General features: G+C 34.6%; 1 protein-coding gene across 7 annotated transcripts in view; it reads right to left on the minus strand.

Moving 5' to 3' along the window:
• Positions 1 to 2,431: 2,431 nt before the first annotated feature.
• Positions 2,432 to 16,440, minus strand: part of MYBL1 (MYB proto-oncogene like 1) — a 38,602-nt gene continuing 24,593 nt past the window's right edge. For 3 of the 7 annotated variants that reach the window (XM_025870671.2, XM_025870670.2, XM_025870672.2), the window contains exons 9-16: positions 15,377 to 15,610; positions 13,938 to 14,306; positions 11,619 to 11,761; positions 10,950 to 11,064; positions 7,220 to 7,336; positions 7,022 to 7,126; positions 6,395 to 6,577; positions 2,432 to 5,081 (exon numbers count right to left, since the gene is read on the minus strand). In XM_025870671.2, the coding sequence (XP_025726456.1) occupies positions 4,953 to 5,081; positions 6,395 to 6,577; positions 7,022 to 7,126; positions 7,220 to 7,336; positions 10,950 to 11,064; positions 11,619 to 11,761; positions 13,938 to 14,306; positions 15,377 to 15,610 (1,395 nt within the window). In that variant the 3' untranslated portion in view covers positions 2,432 to 4,952. The remainder of the gene's footprint in view (positions 5,082 to 6,394; positions 6,578 to 7,021; positions 7,127 to 7,219; positions 7,337 to 10,949; positions 11,065 to 11,618; positions 11,762 to 13,937; positions 14,307 to 15,376; positions 15,611 to 16,440) is intronic. The other 4 variants (XM_025870675.2, XM_025870674.2, XM_025870673.2 and 1 more) reach the window with 3 other exon arrangements.

The raw sequence follows: 16,440 nt of genomic DNA on the forward strand, positions 1-16,440 counted from the left end.
CATACCCTTTCTAGAATATCAGCTTCCTTAAGGGAAGGGTCATGTCCTGTTTACCACAAGTATCCCCAATCCTAGCACCAGGTACTGTAAGCACTTGGTTAAGTATTAGCTGCTAGTTGAACAAATAAATAAATGCTAACTGTATCAGGGCTTAGGAAATTGTGTCAGAATTTGATCCAATCTTTTGAGGTATGGTTAGTAAAATTACAGAAGTAAAATCACAGCAAAGTCAATCTCCCTCCCTCTTTCCCTGTGCTGGCCAGGAAAATCCACTCAAAGCTAGCACATTCTGTACTTGGAACTTGAATAAGCACATCAGATCTGAGACCTTCAGAAATAAGGGCACTATAGTACACTGCTTTTAATACCGAGTTTACTCAAATGCAACAGCTTTTAGCATACTAATGCCAACACACTAAAAAGTTTTCAGAAACATTCTCTTGACAACACATTTGTCAGCCATAAGTAATTTTTTTTCCTGGTACACTTTATCTTGGTTTCCTACTGATAATATTTCACATATTCTTGACCATATCCACTCATTAAAAAAAAAAAAAAAAACCAAACTAGGGAAGGGGAAAGTCTAATGTTCTGATGGAATTTCACTTGATTCGTTTTACCCTCCACTACTTAATTAAAAATAAATTTTCAGGGCGCCTGGGTGGCTCAGTTGGTTAAACGACTGCCTTCGGCTCAGGTCATGATCCTGGAGTCCCGGGATCGAGTCCCGCATCGGGCTCCCTGCTTGGCGGGGAGTCTGCTTCTCCCTCTGACCCTCCGCCCCTCATGTGTTCTCTCTCTCTCATTCTCTCTCTCAAATAAATAAATAAAATCTTTAATAAATAAATAGATTTTCACTTCTCACAGAGTGGGATGTATTTCTTCAAAAACTACCGACTGTTTTTACATTATAATTAAAGGTCTGATCGGCTGGCAAGTCTACCACTCTATAGGTGCATAAACCAAGCAGGAAATTACATGGTTATAAAAATGAGCTGAAAGATTTTAACAAAATAAGTTTATTGACTATAAAGTAAAACTAGTTTCATACAGATAACTAAGAAGCCAAAGCTATTTTTAATCAATCTGTTGTGTAAAGTACGGCTATTATTCCCTGATAGTCATGACTAATTTTTAAAAATTCTTTCAACACTTACTGAGATTTTCTAAGCACCATGCTAGACAAGGAGCTACAAATAGCAATCCCCACTCTTCAAAACAAAGTCTAGTGGGAAAGTTTTATGGAAGCACTACAATAATCAGGAAATGATTCACAGATCTGTGCCATCAAGGATGAGTAAAATTTTAATAGGCTAAGGAGACAAAGCAAAACAATCATGCAGAGAAAACATTTACAAATACAGGCATGGAGACAGAAGCATGCACATACATGTTCTTGGAAGATCCAAGCCACCAAGTCTACATTAGGAAGTGAAGGAGAATTTTTTATTTTTATTTTTATTATTTTATGCTTTTACATTATTTTATACTTATCCTCTTAGCAGTTGTATTTTACACTGTAAATTAACAGATTGGCATTTTAGTGTCATGTGTCAGTCTTGCACACTTGAGATAAGCATTCTACTGAAGGATAAACTCATTTTTGGTGGGTTAATCCATCAGATTTCTAAGCCTAGAAAGGTAAAATCCAGATGGTGACGAATTCAGAGGCAATATAATGCTGCACAGACCTGACTTGGGTGAGCATTTGGCCTTGCAGGGGACACCCTGATGTCACTGGCACAATTTCTTCATGTTTCTATAGAATGGAAATCAGAGTAATTAGTGTAAACAATCCACGTAAGAGATGAAGGAACAGAATTAGAGCAATGGCCTTAGGCAGGCTGAGAATTGTTTTTAAAGATTTTATTTATTTACTTTTAGAGAGAGAGCAGGGAGGGGCAGAGCGAGAATCTCAAGCAGACTCTGTGCTGAGCATGGAGCCCAACATGGGGCTCAATCTCATGACCCTGAGATCATGACCTGAGCCGAGATCAAGAACAGGATGATTAACCTACTGAGCCACCCAGGGACCCCTAGGCAGAGAATTTACAACGGATTTCAATGTGGAGAGGTGAGGGAGGCAGGAGGTTTCTCAACAGGTGATAAAAGGGAAGGCAACACCACGAAGAGAGAGAAAAAAAGGAAGGGGAGGTCCAAGTTGGGAAAAAGAGAACATGTTGCATTTAAGATGTTAGCAGAAAAGTCATATGGAAATATCTAAAAGCAGTTGAAAATATGGCTCTGAAAGAGACTGTGTAAGTATTTCCACTTCTTGATAATGAGGTCAAGTTTTGTTAACAGATAAAATCACCTGTATAGGTAGTACTAAAGGAGAAAAAGAAGTCTAAAACAGAATGTTGGGTTAAGTCCTTAAGGGTTCAATCAATACCATAAAACACAAAACCAAAATGAAATGAGGAATGCCAGGTCAGCTTGTACACAGATGCTTTATTATGGATGTTAATAGTCAACATTGTATGCAAGATTCTCTTAACAATGGAAAGTTTTCCCATACATCAAAAAACTCAATTTAGTCAGGGTAATTGCTGTATTAATGTGAAAACCTTACAACAAAATGCAGTATTATATATGTGTAGTCAGTTTCCATGCAAGTATGGCTGCTACATGTATGTCTGGCATTTTTATAACATACTGAAAGAAATTCAAATGAACACAACAGTATAAAGGTGACTTAAGATGCCTGACATGTTTAAAATTAAAAATCTTCCTGCAAAAAGCAACAAAGCAGTTAACTAAAGGATTCAACCAATACCAACCCAAATATGTACTATGTCCAATAAGCTCAGGGTTATCTGCAATATATTATACTTGGGATAATTTAATGCTCAAGAAAAATTATGCTTTAAAAAAATATAGCTCTTCCAAGATATACTTTGGTGACTGGAAACTATGTACATCCAAACCAGCTAAGGGCTGTGGGCTACATTAAAACAAACAAACAAACAAAAACCATTATGTGCTATTAGTTCAAAGTAACTGAAATTGAAATGATCCAGTATGATTTTGCTACAATCATTGGTTTTATAAAGTGATATTTCTGTGAGAAGTTCACTAATTAGGAAGCAATCAACAGACTTAACAAACACGCTAAGAAGATTCAAATTGGTTCATCTATTTGTTATCAACAAGGCATAATCTTGGTACCATACATTTTCTTCACTTCTCACTACATATAATATGCAAAAATGAGCAAGTGGATTTAAATAGCTTAAAACCCTTTTAGGTCTACTGTTCAAGAGCTAGGCGTTAAAATATTTAGTATTACCATTTCTACTAACATAAAAACATCAGAAAATCTTAAGCTGTCTTTGTTTTAAGGCATAGTATTTTGGCATTTGCAAGAATTTGCCTGGTAATGGTTGATTCCATTAAGTTAACTTGAGAACTTGCCATCATTTGCTTTTTACCTTTTCACACAGTGCAAGTGGTGGTGGCTCTTTCCGTCTCTCATAGCAGCAAGCCGATTCTGCTATTTTCTATAGCAGCATACTTCAGGAGTGGAGAGGGAGAGAGTGTGTCAATTATAAATAGTTACAACTACAGTGTACAATTCTATTTGCCTGTCAGTGTTTAAGTTGACAGCACACCATTATATGTCTCAAAAAAAAGTACATAAAATCTCTACACAAAAGCAAATAAAGACATTCTTTCAAAAAGAAATAAAATAAGTGCAAACACCTAAAACAGGCAACTGAAGCAACTGTTGTAACCTGTAGAGAAACACAAAACATTTATAAAAGGACAAAATATTTTTATAAATAAAAGATAATGTTCTCTACTTCTGAAACACTGAGTAAATATAATAAACTTCTAAGTGCAGACTGTTTTTAGGGACCAAAGTACCATATTATTTGTTTAAACAAAATGCAAAAATTTCAAACACATATACAAATCACCAGATTAATTTATATGACCCCCCCATATAATTTAAAAAGAAAATATTAAATTATTATTTAGTACATTTTTAGAACTACTTTATAACCAACATGATTTAAAGGGCATAGTGCAATATTTAGGTAGATGTGACATACAGTAGCTACTGTATTCTTTGCAGCCATAACTTACTACTGTCTCATATTTCATACTTAAACATCAAAATTGTTCTTTATGTTAGCTGTAAATAACAGGAAACAACACTGGCTTCTAGACACCCTGTATAGGTATAAATAACTACATTTAAGCTTTAAAAATGAAAATAAATTATAAAAAGACTTCTTTCCAATTTACAAAGTCTTCTTGCTCCTACATACTGTACAATACATTCAACAAAACTCTCAGCTCTTCTGAGATTTATGAAGAAAATACTGACTCTTTACTAATAAGGAAAAAAACCTTTTTCAATGCTTCTTGTTTTTAGTACTATGCTCAAATAAATACATTTAACACTGTAGTTAATTTTGTTTTCGAAAAATACCAAAAATTAGTAGTGCAACTTTCTCTCCTTCTTTTCAATTTCTTCCCACTGTATTTCTTTGTAAATGGTAGCCTAAGTAAATCAGCACGTAGGCAAAAGTACTTCATAAAACCATGTGTGCTTCCCATACATAGACTAACTACAGAAACCACACATACTCATAAACCTATCTGTAACAAAACTGCAGCATCAGGAGAGTAGCAACATACATCTTCTGAAGAAAATACGTGGAAATTTTCTTATAGGATATCCATAACATTCTAATATGGTTTTCCCATCTTGTTCTTTTAAAAACAATTTTTTAAAATCTCATCTCTTAAAAAAATCAACTATGAAATTACCGACCCCTTACTTAAGTGGCTGGGCTTCCTGCCTGTCCAATATGAAAACAGAGGCAAACCGTTTTAGGGCTGTATTAAAACTCTAAAAACAATTAATTGACAAAAATTTCATTGCAACCTAATTTAGTATAGAATACAGTAAGAGCGGGGCATTTCATTCATTTTAATAACAATTACAGTACGAGAGCTCTTGAAGTGCTGCTGGTAGCGGTGTAAGTGCTCAAATATCTTCTTGCTTGTTCAGTCATGATAAGCTGGTCTTCCGTCTTCCCATAAACCACTGTTTCCCATTCACAATTTGACTATGAAGGAAACATTAGTAGTGATGTGAAGATTACCAAAATAACTATCCACTCCACTTTACAACTGATTACGCTTTTGAAAGTCAATGATTTCAACCGATTGGATATTTAATGATAAATAATCACTGTAAACATGTTTTGATAATGGCACTGTGATTCTTTTTATTAAACAATGTTTTAAAAATACATACCGAAATATTTATGGTCAATTTTTTTAAGTCCATCTTTTTCTTTATTTCTTATTTTAATTAAATAATTTTTATTTTTAAAAAGTCCATCTTTTTTAACTATCTACAATGTTCATAGACCTGTGGAGGCAGTTGAAAGTTTTCTACCCACAACCCCCCCAATTCAAGTCAGTCTTAACACAGAAAGAAATGTCAGTCTTTATTGCTTCAAAATTTTGCAAAAGATTTAAAGAGAGGATGTAATGTCAAAAAATGAGCCGAGAATGCTTTATGTTTTGCAAATTAGGAAATATATCCATAATACAAGGTCAAGTTTGTGTTCGCTTCATTGGTTTTCTTCCTTTATTATAAAGATTACTACATTATAGGTATGACCTGCTATGTAATATATTTTCCTGAAAAGTTCTGTGTTGAACACTGGGAAATCAAACCATTTAAAATGGACTAAGAATGTGCTACATGGCTCTTTGAAGGGCAGCAGCTAAAGACAGAGATGAGGTGGCCACATCTGATTGCCAAAGATGTTTTCAAGGACTGCTTAAATGTCAGGAATGCTAGTGCTGCAGTCACTGTGGTATAAAGAAGAGAACTTCTTCCTCAATGAACTCTCAAACTAGCTGGGTTGAATTAAGATAACGTAGTAAAAAATTTTCCAGCCTTCATTTACAGCGACATAATGGCTGCATAGCAACAGAAAAAAGAATTTTGTTTTACAACTTCTGAGCCAAAAAGTTCACTGGAAACAATCATACCAACAAAATCAAGCTGAAACTGCTTCCAACCACTTACCCTTTCAAGATAGCAATTAGGGCTACACATATTTGTTACAGAAGAGATGCCAAAAGGAGACTTAGATATCTTTAGTTTAAAAATGAAATTGTGCTTAAGAAATCGCCAGAAGAGACTGGCTACAACTTCAATTGTTTAAATTATATGTGCCCTGATGAATGAGTCTCTCAAAAACCCAAATCTAGTTTGAGTGACAAAATAATGATGAATGTTTAGTTACTGTTATAGTCAGTTTTGAATCTAAAAAGAAAAGGTATAATTTGTGATCAGTAAGTCCAAAGTGATAACTGAATAAACAACAACAAAAATCACTAAAAGAAACTTATAAATTCATACCTGAAGGTTCTTTTCCAATGTGACAACTTTAGAAGTGTTAGGGTTTGGTTTCTTTTTATTAAGTGTATATGTTTTGTTGGTTGAATTTATAATATCTTGTTTTTCAGGAGTCAAGTTGCACCTATTGTCATGTATTTCCAATAATGGTATCATTAATAAAGATGTTGTAAATATATTTTCTGACTAAGAGAGAAAAAAGAAAGAGGAAAATAACTAATTCAAAAATGGAGACAAATAGAGGGACTACTGAGTAAGTGGTAGTGGAAGCCCTGTTCATTTCCCTCCAAGAAAGCTTTTGACTCCAAGGAAATTTCTAGTAATGTAGTAAAATTAAATATTTCAGAAATTAACCAAAGATAAATATTGAAATTTAAAGTTTTGAGAACAACCATTTTTTGACATCATATGTAAGAGAGCGAACTCCTCTCAAAACAAAACAAATATAAAAAGCAAGGAAGTAAATAAAATATTCTCTACAGTTAATAGTTTCTTTCTGAAGAAAGCAAAATAAATACTAAAGGAAACTCTATGAATCTCTGATGAACTAACCACACAATGAGTAAGAAACAAGAACCAGCAGGACTTAAAGCAACCATCTTAACAACAACAACAAAATTCTTTACCAACCTGCATGTCTGAAATGTCTTCAGTCAATAGTTGAGTACCTGGTTCTTCTTTTTCCCAATTATCTAAGACTAGTGATTTTCTGACTTTCTTTACAGAAGCTGTATGCTAGAATGAATAATTTACAATAGAAACATTACAGTAAAGTCACTTTTATTTTTAAAATCAAGACTTTTATTAACAATAATACTAAAAGATTACCTCCTGTTTGCAGCTTTTGTAAGCAGGTTCATCTTCCTCTTTGAGGAATATATCTGTTCCAGTTTCTTCTTTTAAAACTTCCCTAATATCTTCTTCCAAGAAGGCAAGTGGCTGTGACTAAATTGTTTTTAAAAGGGTTATTAAAGAGTCTTTTATTGCAATTTCATTTTTCCCCATATACAGAAACCCATCTTTCTTTTATACTTTTTCATTATTGGCATAATTTTCTCCCAGTCCCTGTAGATACCTAAGTTGAATGAATTAACTAATCACTTTTATGGCAAAAATAATACTACACATTGCAAGCACTGAATGAAGTGTGGCACTTTGTTCACTCTAAGCTTCACTCCAGCCTTCCTCCTCTGGGGAACCTACTGTAGCTCCCACTTCAATTAGGAGCCTCAGAATTAAACAGGTAAGAGATTATTTCCCAAATATATATACATTTTTTAAAAGATTTTATTTATTTGACAGAGAGAGACACAGCGAGAGAGGGAACACAAGCAGGGAGGAGTAGGAGAGGGAGAAGCAGGCTCCCCGCAGAGCAGGGAGCCCGATGCGGGGCTTGATCCCAGGACCCTGGGATGATGACCTGAGCCGAAGGCAGACGCTTAACGACTGAGCCACCCAGGCGCCCCTCCCAAATATTTTTATATAAAAATAGGAAAAATAAGAAATACAGAACGAATTGGGACTACACTAGTTCTCCTTAAACTACTTTTACTGTACTTATTGTATAGTACGTAATTACTAATTTACACGTTTCTCTTACCACTAAACGTGTGAGCTACTTAAGAGCAGTGAGCACATCTTTTTCATCTTTGTGTATATCTCTGTACACCTAGCCTCAAGCTTAGAGCTGAGACAGTGTTCAAGAAGTGATGTGTGTGTGTGTGTGTGTCTTTGTGTGTACTGGAAAGAAACTTGAGTGTGGGCTGAATAGTGAAATAGTCTCAAAATATTATTTACCTAGCTTCCTATCAAATAGCTAAGCCTACCATGTAAGTCAGAAAATATGGTTGGTGTGTTTTAGAGAGAGCACACACGGGGGACTGGGAGCATAGGGAGAGGGAGAGAGAGAACCATAAGCAGGCTCCATACGCAGTGCAGAGCCCCACTTGGGGTTCAATCTCGTGATCCTGAAATCATGACCTGAGCCAAAATCAAGAGTTGGACACCCAACCGACTGAGCCACCCAGGAGCCCCCGGGGAAAAATGTTTTTAATTATATCAAACAACACCTACCATAACCAAGATCTGTTTTAAGAAAAAAAAAAAGTAATCAAAGTGCCACTATATAAAGAACAAACTGACAGCACAGAATGACCAGCAGCTCATATTCCCAGTCAGCAAAGCTAGGGAGAAAAACATTCATATATAAATGAGATTTCACAGCACTTACAAAAACTTTAAGAATGGAAATAGCATTTTTAAAGTGCTCGCATCCACAGCCTGAGACATGCAGGAATTATGTCAGTATTTCTGTGTAATGCTCCCAGAGCTTTTTTTTTTTTACGATTTTATTTATTTGACAGAGACAGAGACAGCAAGAGCAGAAACACAAGCAGGAGGAGTGGGAGAGGGAGAAGCCGGCTTCCCACTGAGCAGGGAGCCTGATGTGGGGCTCAAACCCAGCACCCTGGGATCATGACCTGAGCCGAAGGCAGACGCTTAACAACTGAGCCACCCAGGCGCCCCCAAGAGATTTTGTTTTAAGGATTATATTTCACAAAGAACATTGATTAGGTACTCCTTAAAAACAAAACAAAACAAAACAAAAAACCCATGATTTGTTTTTCCCTCATAAGAATACAAACGTCCTAGGGAAATGCCCAAGACATAGATGAATTCATTCACTACCAAGAATTACTCTCTTAATTGTCCTAATGTGACAAAGAAAAGAACTACTGTATTTAATCCTTCTCAGTTTGATACTACCAAAATTTAGATTTATATTTAAAGGACTTTCAGAGTTTTTAGTCTTTTGAGTGATTTTCAGCAAACATTGGAAGAATCAATGTTTATTAAGAAAGCAACAGATACTTAAGGTATACCAGATTAAAATTCTGGAACCATCTCTAAGAAGTGCATGTGACTCATAGTAAAATACATTAGAAAACTAAATGGTTAGAATATTGTAGGTACTCAGTAAATAATAACTAGAGAAGGAACAGGAGGAATGAAAAGTCAGCTTGCCGCAAACAAATGTATGAGCATATGGATATTTTAGAAACTGTAATTACTAAATCATTATTTTCTTTTTATCTTAAATTGCTGATGAAAATGATGTTTTGGCAATGGATAAATTCTTCCCAAATGAGAACATACTAACAGGGACTTTAGGTCACTTAAAACCTAATTTCTCATGCACTATTATTAAAGTAACAATTTTTATTCAATTTATATGCTGAACAAATGACCCTGAGGCACTGCAGAATTCTTAAATGCCTTCAAATCATTGTTTATTTGTCTAACTCCCAATTAGGCTACACATTCCTACGAAGGCAGACAACATACCTGACAGGTTCAACATTACATCCCCAAAGCCTAGCCCACTGCCTGGTACCTATTAGGCACTCAATCAAAGCTTGTCAAATTAACGATGCATTTTAAAATGAATAGCAAAACACTGAAACAGATTAGTCTAATCAATTAGATAATTCCATACAATGGAATATTACACAACTATTAAAAATTATGGGATACATATATACACATTAACTTAAATTTTTTTAAAAAGGTTGTAAAATAGTACATAAAGTGTGATCTCACTTTTGTTATGTGTATATGCACAAATAAAAGTCCAGACAGCTAAAAAGAATACAGTTGTTCACAGCAGTCTAAGGAGCTAGGGGACAAAAAAATTTCATCAATCCTACTATATACCCTCAGAAAAGAGCAGAAGATTTGAGGGTGTGACATTCCTTTTGGTAGGAAACTGATTACATCAAGTAAACTAGAATTAATGAATCTAGTCAAAATATGACTAAAAACAGAAGAACATAACTAAACTCCCCTAGAAGTGACCATATTTTAAAAATATTTTATTTCTAATGAACCTAACTTGGCAGAGATCTGTATCTGCCTAGAATTAGAATGCCCATAGTTCATCTAACATATTTCAAAGTTGACTATATATCTGAAAGCACAGATAACACTTCCCACCTCCATTTATGTACTATTGCTACAATGATTAATCATAGCAGCAACTAAGTACATACTACTTGAAACTGAGCACCAACCTCTTTATTTCTACTATCTTTTTTATCTCCAGAAAGAACGCTCTGGGATGTGTTTTATGATCTCCATTGAATAGAAGAGTAAACTGAACCTTAAAGAGGTATCCTGATCAATCAGTCATAAGTATTATAAGGAAAGTGCTTATGTATATCAAAATATGAAAATTACTTTATTCGACTGCAGGTATCCACCACAGAAACTAATAAAAGGTGGGTTTTAATATTAAGAGAAGGATTCAACTGACACTTGATTTGCTTTCTCTATATGACATGATATAAAAGAAGTATGAATTCAAAACAAGCCAAGCAAAGGTTTATTTACAAGTCGAGTAAAAGGATTCACACAACAAATTCAAATTTATAAATCAAGAAATAAAATTTTATCAATTTCAGTGAACATCTTTTTAAAATATAAAAAATCAAAGATAAAAATCAAAAAACTTTTTTATTAAAATTAGGATATTTCTTAAAAATAAAACATGTATACATACCACAATTTTAAGAGGTCCATATTTTTTCTCCTGAGCAGCAAGCGCATTCTTAAAAGGCGTAGGAGTTCTTGGTGTGGTACCCAATATAGATCTTCTAATAGTAGGTGTTCTAAACCTAGCCAATCATTTAGATATTTGTATTATAGTCAAAATTTGATTCTATAAGAGTTAAGGAAGGCAAACCAATGATAAAAGCATACACTAAATTTTTCTTGCATACACATGTTTTATTTAAACATTCCAGGACTGTTTTAAAGTATGCCTGCCTAAACTAATTCTTACTCCAATCAATCATCTTAAAATAGAAAAAGACAAATGCAGAAAGAAGTACTAAAAATGTTATTTCGCTTCATATCAAAGTTTTCCATTATTTTTAGTTGTTTTCAGTCAGTAGGAATGAAACATGAGGTTGTGATCTGTTTTTTTCAATTCTAAGTCCTATATAAATAGGGATTAGAATAAATGGACGAAAAGCTATTTTTTCAAAATAAGATCATTTTTATTATTATTTTTTTAAGTAAGCTCTATGCCCAACGTGGGGCTTCTAGTGATGATTGTGAGATCAAGAGTCTCATGCTCCACTGACTGAACCAGCCAGGCACCCTATTAATCTATTCTTAAAATTGTGCTTCCCATTTTCTCTAACACAATTATTTAATATCTACTTACCCTACATTTTCCTTTTGATCTTTGGGGGTTGTTTCCTTGTGAAGAGGAGTTGTAATGAGAACCTTCTGCCCACAAATAGGGGTTGACGTAAATGAAGGATTTTCTATATTAATTTGTTCATTTCCAGGGCATGTGTTGAAAAACTAAAAAAGAGCATTTAAAGACAATTTCTAGAACATTAAAATATTAAACTGATAGGATTTTTTAAAGATATATACATATATATTTTTTTTTAAAGATTTTATTTATTTGACAGAGAAAGACACAGTGAGAGAGGGAACACAAGCAGGGGGAGTGGGAGAGGGAGAAGCAGGCTTCCAGCAGAGCAGGGAGCCCGATGCGGGGCTCAATCCCAGGACCCTGGGACCATGACCTGAGCCGAAGCCGACACCTAACGACTGAGCCACCCAGGCACCCCAAAGATATTTTCAAGTATAAGATATCTCTCCATTCTTTTTAGAAAAGAATTATCAATAATATTTCATTTACATTCCACTCCATGAAAATTAAGCTCCATGAGGGCAGGAATGTTAATGTTGTTCATCGTCTATGGCCATACCACCCTGAACGCGCCCGATCTCGTCTGATCTCGGAAGTTAATGTTGTTCATCACTGCCTCCCCAGCTCTTTTAAGTGTTTAGCATATAATAGGCATTCAAGAAATAGTTGTTTAACAAATATTCGAAAGTTACAAAACACAGTAAAACAATTTTATAACAGTGTATTATCAAATAGAAATCTATGGGAACCATAAATAGCTGCTATGTTAAGCTTAACAGTTTCATGCAACAGGGTAACTGGAAAAAAGTATTATTATTTTATGAATATGCAATCTTAGGTATCCTTTTCTATGAGATTTCTTTGAATTCTGGAAATAATAATGCTTTGCTGATAATACAGCTGTCTAAAAAATTTGCCTACCTAGAATACAGCTCAGAACCTTGGAGCAGACAGAACTGGTATCAAGGAAATGACACAATTTACTCATTGAATCTTAACTTACATATAATCATGAAATACTGATTGATTTTTGTAGCCAACAGAATAAAAGCAGTGGTAGGAAGAAGTGGAAATTACTTTAAGGCTACTTATAACTGGAATGAATTCTAGCTCTATCACTTCCAACTCCTAATATCTACAACACACTTAACCTTAAGATTAGTAGTCAAACCCTCTCAAAACCCTGCAGTGGTGCCCATCAATTACAGGATAAAATTCAAGCTCTTTACTATGGGATACAAGGTCTTTATTACCCATGCCTCAACCTTTTCAGCCACTTTCCACCTTAGGATTTATATTTCAACAGAAATTGCTAGTGTTCAAAACTCCCAAAATAGAAAATTGCTAGTGTGCCCAATCCAGTTTCACCTTCCTCAGGATGCTTTGTAACTGAGAGCTGGGGTGTTACTGGAAAACGTAACTATTCAAACTGTAGTCTGTGTAAATGGCATCCCCTGAAGCATAGGGGGAATAATTTTCAGAGAACAGAGTGCTTATGTACAGTAAGATTCTCCTAACTTCCCAGCATCAAAGTACATCTTCAATAATATCCCAGCATCTTCCAAGTTTATTTGATGATTAAATTTCCTTCTTTTTCCATAAAGCTTTTTAACCTCTACCAAGACACTTTCAGTAAACATCAGCTCCATTCTCTTACTAACTGACCATGGACAAATTGCTTAACTTCTGAATTGTTCCACCTAGCTCCTAAGGTCTTTTGGAAGAGGATCAACGGGTGAGATGCTATAAGAAAAGTGTTTAGCTTATAGCCTGGAATGCAGTATTCATTAAGAAAGATAGTATTATAAAATAAGAGATAGTTTGCCCTGTATCTCTTGTAAATATCTGCTGCCCAGGAACATAACTCCAAGAGAAAGTGAGTATCTGTACCTGACAACCGTAAAAAACCTTCAGACACATGAAATTCTTACAGTGAGCAGTTGTCTATGGATGTATACCCGATATCTGTTGAACAGTTTAACCAGGAAACTGGATCTCAGTCTCAACTCTGCCATCAGATAACTGTGGGCAAACCATTTTATCTTTCTGGGCCTGTTTCCTGATGAGTTCTATAAAGATGTAGAACTACTTATCTAAAACATCCCTTTTAGCTCTAAAAATGTTAAGATATTATAACGCAACTACTACACTTTATGAGATAGCTTCTAATCTACTAGAGCTTAGCACTCTCATGTACACGTTTAAATACCTTATCCATTTTTACGTGTTATCAAAGCAACAAACTGCTAGTAAGGATACTAAGGATCTAATGTAATCGAGCTCACCAACATTTGGAAACAAACAAAAACAACCCTCTACCTGTGAAGGAGAAAATGGTAGTGTTTTCACCGGCGTGTGTTTTAGTGCTGTATTACCACCATCATTGAAAGAGCCATCGCTATGTTCGCTGCTGGGGGACTGACCCACTTGCATTCTTCTCTTCTTTCTGAGGATGGTTGGTGGAGTGCTAAACTTGGCCACATTTGGCGATGTTACAGGAACAGCCTCACTGTCTGCACCATTACAACTGTTTTTTTTCCCTTCAAGTACAAGACTGACATTAAATTGACATTCCATGGCTCCTTCATTGTGTTGAATTCTCATTAGTTTGACTGGGGTGGACTTGACAGGAGAAGCAGCAGCATCAGAAAGATTGAAACTGGTAACATCACTCCATGCTACAGGATCCTGCAATAAAATAAATCCTTAACTAATGAACTAAAGCTAATGCTTTAAACTCGCTAAATGTGATATCGAACATAGAAAGATGACTTTCACAAAGTTAACTACTCATTTTTATTAGGAGAAATAGGCTTTTCTTGTTCTTTTTTTTTAAAGAAAGTCCATTTGAGAGGAACAGATTATGGTTTGACTACAACTCCAATTTGGAACATTCTGAAATAATATTTCATCTAATTCAGTAGCTGAAGCTTACTGTCAAACTAATTTAAGTAAAAAGAATAAATTAAGTTATTATCAAAGAATACAATTCTTCATAAAACTTCACACTCTATTCCACATCAGAAAAATACTATCAAATTCAGTATAATTTGGTAATGTGTATGGAACATCTTCAAAATGGTCATACACTTTGATCCAGAAATTCAGTCTAACCTAAGGAAATAATCATGATTTTACACAAAGGTTTACATAATATATTCTGTAATTTGTAATACTGAAAAACTGGATACCACCTAAATGTTCAATAAGAGTACACTAAGTAAATAAATTTTGTTACATTCATATGATAGAATGAGTCATTAAAGTTGAAGTTTAAAAAATAGTTAAGAAAACAAAGACAGGCTCATGATACAATGTAGAAAAAAAATCCACAAACAAAATACTTAAGAGTATCTTTTGGTTTAAAAATATATGCATGCATATATGTTTTATATGTATAGAACACAGCCTGAAAGAAAATACTTCAAATTATTAACTCTGGGCTTCTGGAGGATTTTTCTTTTTTACAGTTTCATCTAGTTTCCAACTCTTTCTAATATACTTGTACAACTTGTATAATAAAAAATAGTTAAATTTCATTTTTTAAAAATTTTAGACAAAGTACATACTGAGATAGATATAGATTTAAGTTTTTTGTTTTTCCCAAAAGCCACTGCAAAAAATCAGAATAAAATCAAGCATGACATATAAAGGAATGTTTAAAATAAAACTGGTCAGTGTCCCTTAAACTAAGTTTCTGAACATGAAACCATATAACTAAAATTGAGCTTTTGATAATCTCACAATTTCAAACTTACAGATTCAATAAGTTCTAGAGTCTCTGCAAATTCTGGGATGGTCTGTAGAGAGGACAGCACAGCATTTGCCTCTACGGCCAGGAACTTTGTGGGTGAATTCTGCTGAGCAGACAGAGTTTGATTTTCATCCATACTGTAAAACTCACTAGTGTGCTCCTCGAGGCTATTTAGAGTATTAGACATGCTATCATCCATGAGGAAACTACCAGACCAGCTAGAAAAGCTTCCAGGTTGCTAAAAGTACAAAAGAAATGTGAGTATTATTTGTCATTCTCAACCTAGGCATAAATTTGGATTTTAAGTAAGAGTTTTTTTCTAGGATAACATACTTCACAACATTTCAGCTAAAAAATATAGTAGCAACTATACTGTCTTTCCTCAAAATGGATGTAAACATTTTTTCATTAAACCTCTTGTCTCTATTTCTTTTTTCTAACTAAATTTTTTTTTTAATTTATAAAGTCATGGTGAGATAAAACTAGTACATGTATACGTCATAAAGTTCAAGCTCCCAGAATGTGGTCTCTCTCTACCTTTTACCCTTCATCTCCCAACACTTTCACTCATACATCCTCCTTCCAGGGAATACCGAATACCCAACTATAGTCGTTGCAATTCCCACACGAGTTAGCCTTTGACCCTAGAATGCCTTTGCACATACTACTGCTCCCGTTATCTAGAATCCTCTCCAACACACACCAGGGAAAACTTTTATTCTTCATTTAAGATACACTTCAAATATTGGAAAGTACTCCATCTGATCATCCACTTTTACCTGTTTCACTTACAATAATGTCCTGGCTCATCTACTTTGCTAGAATATAATCATTGCCTTTCAAGATCGAGCTGAAATAGGATTTCTTCTAGGAACACTTCTCTGACTACCTAAACCTTAGACACCTCTCTTAGGTACCCCCATAAAACTCTGTGACTTATTTTATCACACTCTTTCCTATTTCTTGTCTGTGTCCTCATTGCAGAGTAAATCCTTTGAAGTCAGGAACTGTGTCATTTTTATCTCTCTGAAGAGGTACAGTGGGCAATTTACTTATCTTTTGAGCTTA

This window comes from Callorhinus ursinus, unplaced genomic scaffold, assembly GCF_003265705.2.
Source record: "Callorhinus ursinus isolate GAN/ISIS: 27379988/994484 unplaced genomic scaffold, GSC_fseal_2.0 scaffold5, whole genome shotgun sequence".
NCBI classification, from domain to species: Eukaryota; Metazoa; Chordata; class Mammalia; order Carnivora; family Otariidae; genus Callorhinus; species Callorhinus ursinus.